Source organism: Salvelinus sp. IW2-2015, linkage group LG15 (genome assembly GCF_002910315.2).
Source record: "Salvelinus sp. IW2-2015 linkage group LG15, ASM291031v2, whole genome shotgun sequence".
Lineage (NCBI taxonomy): Eukaryota > Metazoa > Chordata > Actinopteri > Salmoniformes > Salmonidae > Salvelinus > Salvelinus sp. IW2-2015.
The window spans coordinates 1,443,984-1,454,390 of record NC_036855.1 but is presented as its reverse complement, the minus strand read 5'-3'; the positions used below and the strand labels follow the sequence as shown (position 1 = coordinate 1,454,390).

Here is a 10,407-nt window from a genome sequence, read left to right as displayed (position 1 = left end):
AACGTGACAATGGTACAGTGGTACATCATCAAATGTACTTCTGTTGAAATGGGACAAAACAAAGGCAAAAACATTTTCATAACACAAAATCTGTTTTTATACTACTACCTGACAGATAGCTAGCTAGAGCTGAACTGGGTGTGGTAGCTACTAGCTAGCTAACTAGCTGCTACTAGTTAATTCACTTCAGTTAGAGAGGATGAAACATTAACTAACGTAACATGTCAGTTACACTACTAGCTCAGCACTGTGAGTATTTTTTTCTTCTTCTGTCAAACGCAGTTACCTGCCAGCTAGATCAGTCAACTAAAAGAGTAGCCAGTTTCTGCCTGCTTGCTTTTACAACTCAGAGTAAATGCGCAACACAGACAGCAGCTGCCTCTGTTAACCTCTGCTGTGCTGGTCCTAAACTCCAGCCTTTCAGAAGCTTTGCCTTCACACAGCCTGTCTGCATGCTCTGTGGTGTCCGTGTAGTTGAGTCCTTAATCCACCAGCTGACACTGGAAAACAGCCTACCCAACTGCTCTGAGGCGTCCACATGGTCCTAAAGCACATAGCGTTTTGTATCACAGTGCAATTATAAAATTGAGGGGACAAAAATACAATTCAGAATGTGAGGGTCATATGTCCCGCCCGCACCCAGTGAAAGTTGCGACCCTGTGTGCGAATATCAGTTATTTTTATTAAGGACATTACATCAACGTTGGATCAGCCTGTAGTGTGGTTTTCCACTTTAATTTTGAGTGTGACTCCAAATCCAGACCTCCATGGGTTGATAAATTTGATTTACATTGATCATTTTTGTGTTATTTTGTTGTCAGCACATTCAACTATGTAAAGAAAAAAAGTATTTAATAAGAATATTTCATTCATTCAGATCTAGGATGTGTTATTTTAGTGTTCCCTTTATTTTTTTGAGCAGTTGTATATATATATATATATCATTGAGTTAATAAAGCTGCATATAAAAACATGGTCACTTTTCTGTTTTCTGAAGTAAGGCAGCTCCAAAATGAAGGATTTTCAGCCTCACTCAGTGCTTTCTGTGGTGGTGGGGCAAGCCAGCAGAAAATATGGAGCGTTGCACAGAGATTGGCTCAGTGTTCTGTCACTCATGGGGACACTACGTCACCGCCAAGTCTATCAATCAAATGTATTTATAAAGCCCTTTTTACATCAGCCGACGTCACAAAGTGCTATACAGAAACCCAGCCTAAAACCCCAAACAGCAAGCAATGCAGACATAGAAACACGGTGGCTAGGAAAAACTCCCTAGAAAGACAGGAACCTAGAAAGAAACCGAGAGAGGAACCAGGCTCTGAGGGGTGGCCATTCCCCTTCTTGCTGTGCCGGGTGGAGATTATAACAGTACATGGCCAAGATGTTCAAATGTTCATAGATGACCAGCAGGGTCAAATAATAATAATCACAGTGGTTGTAGAGGGTGCAAGAGGTCGAGCTATAAAGAGCTATAAAATTCTAGCCCCTTGGGTGCTGCCGTAGAGTTACATTAGAAGTGCCCATCCAAGAAGGCTCAAGGTCATTGGCCACAGATAAAATGATGTCAAATCACATTATATGTACAGTAGCTTTGATTGGACTGATCATGTCAACATCATACTTTCAAAATCTTAGCTAGCAGTCAGTCATCATGAATCAAGTGGACAATCTACKGGCAAATTATTTTTAATCCTTGTCATATGAAGAGAAATAATGAAGAGAAATTATAGATAAAATGTATCAGTGCTCATCGGCCATTGGACATAAACATTACACAACAAGTTGGAAATTGCAAATTCAACAATGAGTGGTTTGGAAGGAATCAGTGACAGTGGCTAACTGCAAGCATTGCAAAGCCATCACTAGCCTGCTATTCAGTGGAGTGGCTGTGTGGTCCCATATCTGGGATTAAGGAGCTCTTTTCCAAGTTTAAAATGATAAAAATTCAACATTGGCCATGCTGTCAATGAAGCATGATTTGTGCCGCGCTCAAAACAACTTAATTCGGAACTGCGAAAACTTGACATCAGTTAGTTCAAGACAACTGGGAAGTCTGGAATAAACGAGCTCCGACTGGGAAAATACATTTTGAACGGTCATCCAACTCGRAATTGTAAATCCGGCCTCTTTCTAGAGCTACGACCTGAAAAGCAATGACGTCATCACGATTCAACCTTTTTCTCAGAGTTCCCAGTTGTTTTGAAAGCACCTTAAATCCAGAGAATGCCAGACTTTAGTGACAAAATTTGCCCACGAAGAACCGCCTCGCCACCTTCCTGTTCAAGTGAGCACGACAAGGTAACATCAAAAATGTATTGTATGCTGCTGCATAAATTATGTAATTTGCCAGGGAGAAATGTATACTGTAGCTAAGAAAGTAATACTAAGGGGTGTGTAGTAAGCTGTTAGTAGCCCATGTGCCTCACCCTAATAATTTTGTCTATTTACCCCTCTTAATTTCACCTGCTGTTCTGACTTGGTGGTGCACATGTAGACTATAGCCTGTTTTAGAGAAATGTAATCATCAAATATTGTAAGAGCTTTCATTGTCTGCTTATATGCCMCCTTTATTTGTCCTACTGTTCTGACTTGGTGTACAGGGTTAGAACACTGTAAGAACGACCCATGTTCTGAATTCTGTCGCTGTATATTTCAAAAGTGCTAAACAAATAGCTATGTCTACGTCCGTCCTAGCTCGCTCATTCATTTCTTAATCGAAATTACGGATTGCCTCTTATCCGCTTGTCGTCCCCTTATGCCATAGTTTGTACATCTCAATTGTCATTAGAAACCACATTTGTTTAAGCAAGTCAGTCAAATCAGCTATGTTTTTTTAAAGGCAGTAAATGAGGCTGAATGAACTGTTTCGCTGCCAGACAAGGCTCTGCTGATAGCCAGGTGTAGCAGCGGTAAGATGTTGGGACTCTGCTGTTGGGACAGCTTTATGTAGGCCCTAACAGTTTGTGGGCACAGTTTTGCACCGTTATAGTGCAATTAATGTATTGTTTAGTGTTGTGTTGTGTAGTGGCTTTGCTGGCATGCATCCCACGCTTCTTTTGCACCACCAAGATTTACATGCTAAATTCACCACTGGTGCTGTGGAATCGGAAGGGAACCAGAAGTGGTCCTGTTATAATTGTTTGTGTTTCTGCTGGTCAGAAGGAGCAGAGGCTCCGCGTTAAACGAATTGGGGCAAGAGATGTGAATTGTTTTGCTCTCAAGGAAATTTTGTTGGCATTTACGTATGTCCCCATTACCRGTAAAACATMATCAAAACCCATTTCTTTCACCTACTTCCTCTGCTGTTTCATTGTTCATTTGTTCAGTCTCAACCAGAATTTCATCATGCATGTCAAGCAGTGAAGTTTCAGCTCTATCTGTTCGTGGCCTCTCTTCCTCTGTGCGCACTGTCACTGTGTCCATTTCCATGTTGTCCAACTGTGTCTAACATTTTACGTAAACCCTGTTTTCTTGTCTGCATCGAAGTAGCGGTCCTTGTACCTAGCATCGAGCATGGTGGCGACACAGTAGAGGCTCAGAGAGAATGCCACCGAATCGCTTGTTCACAGCCTCAAGTACTTTTGCAAGTTTTAACCCCACGGTCTGTGTCAGCAGTTTTGTTGAGCAGGAGTTTCAATGCCATGACAGAGGGTATCACGTCTGCTGCAGATGCAGTTGATGAGCTTATTTCTCGAGTCAGTTGTTCGAATGGAGCTAGCTAGTGTGTTCATCTTTCCAAATTTCAAACATGTTCTCAAATGCCATTGAAATGGCTGCAGCGGTATGACAACCAGCACATTCTTGAGCATGCAATACGGCTTTCCTCAGTACSAAATCCTTGTCAACCCACTGTGCTGTCAGACTCAGCATGCTCATGGGGCTGACATCGCTGGTCCAAATGTCAGTCGTGAAGCTAATAGCAGTGACGCCCATAGCAAGTAGCTCAAAGATGTACGTTTCAACAGTACTGTGTAACTCCGGTAGGGCAACATCTGAAAAATAGCGCCTACTTGGTATTGTGTGCCAGGGCTCGAGGTGCTCAAACAGTCGGCGAAAGCCAACATCATCCACGACAGAGAATGGTTCATTGTCAAGGGCAATGAATTCCATTATCTTGGTGTTAATGGATTTCACCTTTTGAGTTATCTCACTGAAATGTTCTTACTCTTTCAAATGACTGCTGGACTTGAACTTGTTTAGTTAGAAGTGTGCGCTTAGTATTTTTCTGCTTTTGTTTTGTGTAGCGCTGTATTTGCCGTGGCATTACGCCATTTACCTACGTTATATATGCACGTCAGCTTTGWCATCAGCTTTACACATCGGCGTTAAACTAGACATTGGGCTGATGCCGATGTTGGCATTTTTAGCTAAAATCGGTCGATTCTGATATGCTCACCAATATATCGTGCATCCCTAGCTGTTACAGGTGTCAAGCTTATGAGCATGTGGCAGCAGTGTGTAGGAGGGAGGTTCCTAGGTGTGAGAAGTGTGCAGAAAGGTATGAGACAAAGGAATGTGTAGCACTGGGGTAAGTAGTGGTATGTGTTAATTGTAGGGGTGCCCATGTGGCTGGGAATCAAAAATGTCATATGTAAAAGAGTCAGGTTGAGGTTTCCGGTGTTAGAGTAGTGCAGAAGTTGTCATATGCTGAGGCAGTGAAGAAAGTAGAGGAAGATGGGTCAAGGGGAGTGATCCTGAGAGGAGTGGTGTGAGTAGTAGATCTGTACCAGTACATTTGGATAAACCAACAAGTGATATATGTTTCAGTAAGATAGAATAATTTTTAGCATTTGATTATCAACTGTACTGCAAGGATGGAACGTAAGTGGCAGAAAACTGAGGTTGTAGTGGCAGATGCAGAGGTATGTGTGTGTGAGACTTGACGTCGGAATAATAGTTACTGGGTGTGTTAAGTGGTGGTGTTCCATCCTTTCAGGTTCTTGGCCTGAAGTAGGACTAAATAGATTTAAATAGTGGGGTARGGTGGTGTTTTAGATTTTTTATTTAGTGAGTGTAGTGTTAGATGCTAGGGTATTTGTCTATTTATACATTTTGGTTCAAGCAAAGTATAAGGGAGTTATATTCCAGTCTAGTAGGTGGGGGTAATGCAACATGTATTGGATGCCAACCTCATAGAATATATCTATATTTTTTTTAAATTATTGATATTTTAAACTAGTTATCAAACAAATTATTTAAAAAAATATTACTAAAATATATTATGCGATTTATTTGAGTGGAACGAACCCCCTTTTTACTGAAACAATGCACAGTGTAATATGTATGTATGTTCAAAATGCAAAACCTAAATATAAGCTGACTGTCCACAGATAAAGGGCCACAATAATAGCGATGACGACCCTGGGTGTGTGAACTCTGGATGCGGATACTAGAGGTGCTTCAAAGTAGATTGAACCCCCTTTTACTGTGACATAATGTACAGTCCAATAGATGACAGGAGTACACACACCATTTTTTTTTCAAAATGTCTGACAAACTTTGACTTGCAAGTGTAACATCCCTTTTACCCACTAGATTCTTTCAAATAAAAAAGCTTTGCAATGTTCAGCATGTTTATGAATATACACTACCGTTCAAAAGTTTGGGGTCACTTAGAAATGTCCTTGTTTTTGAAAGAAAATCTAATTTTTTTGTCCATTAAAATAACAAATTGATCAGAAATACAGCGTAGACATTGTTAATGTTGTAAATGCCTATTGTAGCTGGAAACGGGTGATTTTTAATGGAATATCTACATAGGCGTACAGAGGCCCATTTTCAGCAACCATCACTCCTGTGTTCCAATGTCACGTTGTGTTAGCTAATCCAAGTTTATCATTTTAAAAGGCTAATTGATCATTGGAAAACCCTTTTGCAATTATGTTAGCACAGCTAAAAACTGTTATTCTGATTAGAGAAGCAATAAAACKGGCCTTCTTTAGACTAGTTGAGTATCTGGAGCATCAGCATTTAATGGTTCCATTATAGGCTCAAAATGGCCAGAAACAAAGACCTTTCTTCTGAAACTCGTCAAGTCTATTCTTGTTCTGAGAAATGAAGGCTATTCCATGCGAGAAATTGCCAAGAAACTGAAGATCTTGTACAACGCTGTGTACTACTCCCTTCACAGAACAGCGCAAACTGCCTCTAACCAGAATAGAAAGAGGAGTAGGAGGCCTTGGTGCACAACTGAGCAAGAGTACAAGTACATTAGAATCTAGTTTGAGAAACGCTTTGAGAAAAGCTGCCAGTCCTCAACTGGCAGCTTCATTAAATTGTACCCGCAAAACACCAGTCTCAACGTCAACAGTGAAGAGGCAAAAGGTAGCTGGACTTCTAGGCAGAGTTGCAAAGAAAAAGCCATATCTCATACTGGCCAATAAAAATAAAAGATTAAGATGGGCAAAAGAACACAGACACTGAACAGAGRAAGATTGGAAAAAAGTGTTATGGGCAGACGAATCTAAGTTTGAGGTGTTTGGATCACAAAGAACATTCGTGAGATGCAGAAAAAATGAAAAGATGCTGGAGGAGTGCTTGATGCCAACTGTCAAACATGGTGGAGGCAATGTGATGGTCTGGGGTGCTTTGGTGCTGGTAAAGTGGGAGATTTGTGTAGGGTAAAAGGGATCTTGAAGAAGGAAGGCTATCACTCCATTTTGCAACGCCATGCCATACCCTGTGGACGGTGCTTAATTGGAGCCAATGTCCTCCTACAACAGGACAATGATCCAAAGCACAGCTCCAAACTAGGCATTAACTATTTAAGGAAGAAGCAGTCAGCTGGTATTCTATCTATAATGGAGTGGCCAGCACAGTCACCGGATCTCAACCCGATTGAGCTGTTGTTGGAGCAGCTTGACCATATGGTACGTAAGAAGTGCCCATCAAGCCAATCCAACTTGTGGGAGGTGCTTCAGGAAGCATGGGGTGAAATCTCTTCAGATTACCTCAACAAATTGACAACTAGAATGCCAAAGGTCTGCAAGGCTATAATTGCCCCCACCAATTATTTTTCCAACGAAAATGGGGATAGGGAAATGTAACCCTCTTACATTTCATAGACAGCACTCTAGATACAAAGACTGACAGCCCTAACATCCACATGATAGTTTAACATTTTGAAGATATTGTTTGTTTACATTATTGTTGTTAGTAAACAACACAGTAATATAATATTATATTCTGAGTTTCAGTTGTGCATTAAAGTTATATATTTGTCAGAAATCAATGGGTAGGCTGTATTAATTCAAATTACCATTGAACAGATTCCAAGATTGCAGGCTGTTCTTTTAACCAAGAGCAGTGACCGACCTGATGGGTATGTCCTCTTGATAGTTGTCTCTTCTTCGAACAAACACATTTTACACAAAGGGCATTGTTACGTGTTCTCAGACATTAACATTAGCAGACGGTCTTATCCAGAGTGACTTACAGTTAATGCATTCGACTTAAAGCTAAAGTCCTTAGTTGCTACATCCATTTTTGGATTTATAAATTATTTAGAAATACCCATTGATTCTTGAAGAATATAACTATAAATGCCTCATTATAAGGCTCCCGAGTGGCGCAGCGGTCTAAGGCACTGCATCTCAGTGCTAGAGGCATCACAGCGGTCTAAGGCACTGCATCTCAGTGCTAGAGGCGTCAGTACAGACCCTGGTTCGATCCCGGCCTGTATCACAACCGGACGTGATCGGGAGTCCCATAGGGTGGCGCACAATTGGCCCAGCATCGTCCGGGTTAATAGAGGGTTTGGCCGTCATTGTAAAATAATAATTTTTCTTAACTGACTTGCCTAGTTCTAAAGGTTAAATTAAAAATTATAAAAAATTAGCTTAGTTCAACTGTCGTACCACTTCAGAACCCAAAATATAAGCTTGTTTTACTCAAATGTTTGTAAACAACTTAAACATGAACACTGCATAGACTCAAAACATGGTTAAACTCAAAACATGGTTAAAACTTGCATCCATAGCTCGATCTATGAATCTGACTGGTTACATTTCTCCAGGCCCTTCCCTCAGTTGTTTACCAAAACAGTGGTAGGGTGACGCTTTGTTATTGATTTGACTACTGATTAAAGCTTTAAGACAGCTCGGTGAGACAACCACATATCAGTCTTAGTAAAGTACATTTGACCTCAAAGTAGTCAGCAAGGTCAGTGCTAGAAAAGACACGTGCAAATGTTTGTTTGTTATTGTTTTTATTTTTTGAGGGGGGGGCTGTGGGAATCAAGATTAATTAAGATACTTAGTGAGGGGGCTCCTGGTTTTCAGTCATTTTCATTTGGGGGTAGCTTGTTCCACCATTTGGGTGCCAGGGAAGAGAAGAGCTTTGACTGGTATGAGCGGGAGCCAGCCCCTCATAGGGATGGGGGGGCCAAGAGACCAGAGGTGGCAGAATGGAGTGCTCGGATTGGGGTGTGGGGTTTGAGCAGAGCCTGAAGGTAGGGAGGGGCAGTTCCCCTTGCTGCTCCGTAGGCAAGCACCAGGGTCTTGAAGAGGATGTACGCTTCGAGTGGGAACCAGGGGAGTGTGCGTTATTGTGAATATTCCTTCTGTGAGTTTGTAGATGTCTTTTCAGACTTGATGCTAATTTCAAGTGAGTTCCACACAGATGACATTGAACTCCCTCCCCTGTGTGAGTCCTCATATGCACGGTCAGGTTTCCCTTCAGACCGAAGCATCTGCCACATTTGTTGCAGCGATGGGGTTTCTCCTCTGTGTGAGTCATCATATGCTTTGTCAGGGTTCCCTTCTCAACGAAGCATCTGCCACATTCTTTGCACCGAAATGGTTTCTCCCCAGTGTGAGTTCTCGTGTGCTTTATCAAGTCTGACTCACGGTAGAAGGCTTTGTCACATTCTTTGCACGGATGCGATTTCTCCCCAGTGTGAATTCGCCGATGTAGTTTCAGACTTGCTTTTGTCRTCACACATTTTCCACAAAAATCACATTTGAAAACTAGCCCTTTATGAGTATCCATGTGATTTTTCAGGCTTTTCTTGTGAAAAAAACGCTTGCCACATTCGTTGCAGCCATGTTGTCTCTCCTCCATGTGAATCTTCATGTGCCTCCTCAGGGAGCAGTTCATGGCAAAACAGTGTCCACATGTGTCGCACATGTAGGGTCTGTCTTTATTGTGCCGGCTTTGCCGATGCCTTTTCAGACTACGTTCATTCGCCAAGCATTTCCCGCACACGTCACATATCAGATCAGGCAACTCACTGGTTTCTTTTCTTGGCCGTCCTCTTCCTCGCTTTGATTTAAGAGGCTTTAACCCTGACAGTGATATTCTCTTCTCCACTCCATCCATTTTTCCTTTATGACTTCCACTGTTGTCACTGTCTGCATTTACTTCAGAGGGGGGCTCATAATCACTGGTTGATTCGGACTCACCGTAGCTCTCGCCATCAGATTCTGTTTGGTTCTCTTCAGTTATGATGTTGAAAGAGTCCCATATAGACTCTTCTGCATCAGACTCCACTGGACCCAGACCAGGGCTCCATKCCTGCTGCTCTGGGTTAATCTCCTCTTCGGTGAGACTGAGCTGCTGGAGGACTGGAGGGAACGAGAAAGGATGAAGTTTGATTAAACCGTAAACACTGAAAAGAGACAAGAAATAGGTCTAGTGACTTCCACTAAAAATAGGGWCAGTGACTTCCATTTCTGCTTTACTTCCGGTATCCAGTACCACACTGTTTTGCTTCAAAATGTTTTGCTTCATGAAATTCATGAATAACGCGAATAACGCGGTCATTTAAGATATATATCTAAAATGTAAATGACGACAATTAGGCTTCAATGTATAATGAATGACAAATAGACACAAACCTGCTAATCTATGCAACTTTATCTCTGGTTTAAAAACCAAATCCAGCAATTTTCTTAGACGTGCATTCGCCCGTTTCAAACGGGAGATTTCTTCTAGGTACTCTGCCATCGTTTTTTGGACTGCCACGGATATCTCCAACGGAACTGAGGTTAATTTTTCTTTGAGAAGCACATTAAGCAGCTGTCGTTTAGACATTTTGAGGGTGAAATGGATTGAAGGTGGAAGAAGTTATAAATACTGGCGATACCGTTTTGAAGACTGATGAATCCAGATTGGATCAGCGTCTCCTCAGTAACACATAAAAAGCACTTCCGGGTAACGGAATTTCGAATAGTAGAGAAGTATCAATAACCTGTATTTATTCATGATATGAACAATAATTGTCTAAACATTAAAGGAAAAATCCACTCATTCCTATACTTTACAGTGTTACATAACACTAATATGTGAGAACAATATTTTTTGTGAACAATTGTTTATTTTTGTCGTTATAGTAAGGTTGGTAGCAACATGTGAAAATCGTTGCTGAAATATATTGCAGCTGAAGACGACAACAAAACCCATAATGCA

General features: G+C 41.4%; 1 protein-coding gene across 1 annotated transcript; it reads right to left on the bottom strand.

Moving 5' to 3' along the window:
* Positions 1–8,198: 8,198 nt before the first annotated feature.
* LOC111974555 (zinc finger protein 771-like) lies at positions 8,199–10,145 on the bottom strand. Its single transcript, XM_024002342.1, has 2 exons — positions 9,837–10,145; positions 8,199–9,563 (listed from the first exon to the last, which is right to left on the bottom strand). The coding sequence occupies exons 1-2, from the start codon at positions 10,030–10,032 to the stop codon at positions 8,254–8,256; spliced, it is 1,506 nt and encodes a 501-aa protein (XP_023858110.1). The 5' UTR covers positions 10,033–10,145; the 3' UTR covers positions 8,199–8,253.
* Between the last annotated feature and the right edge of the window lie 262 nt (positions 10,146–10,407).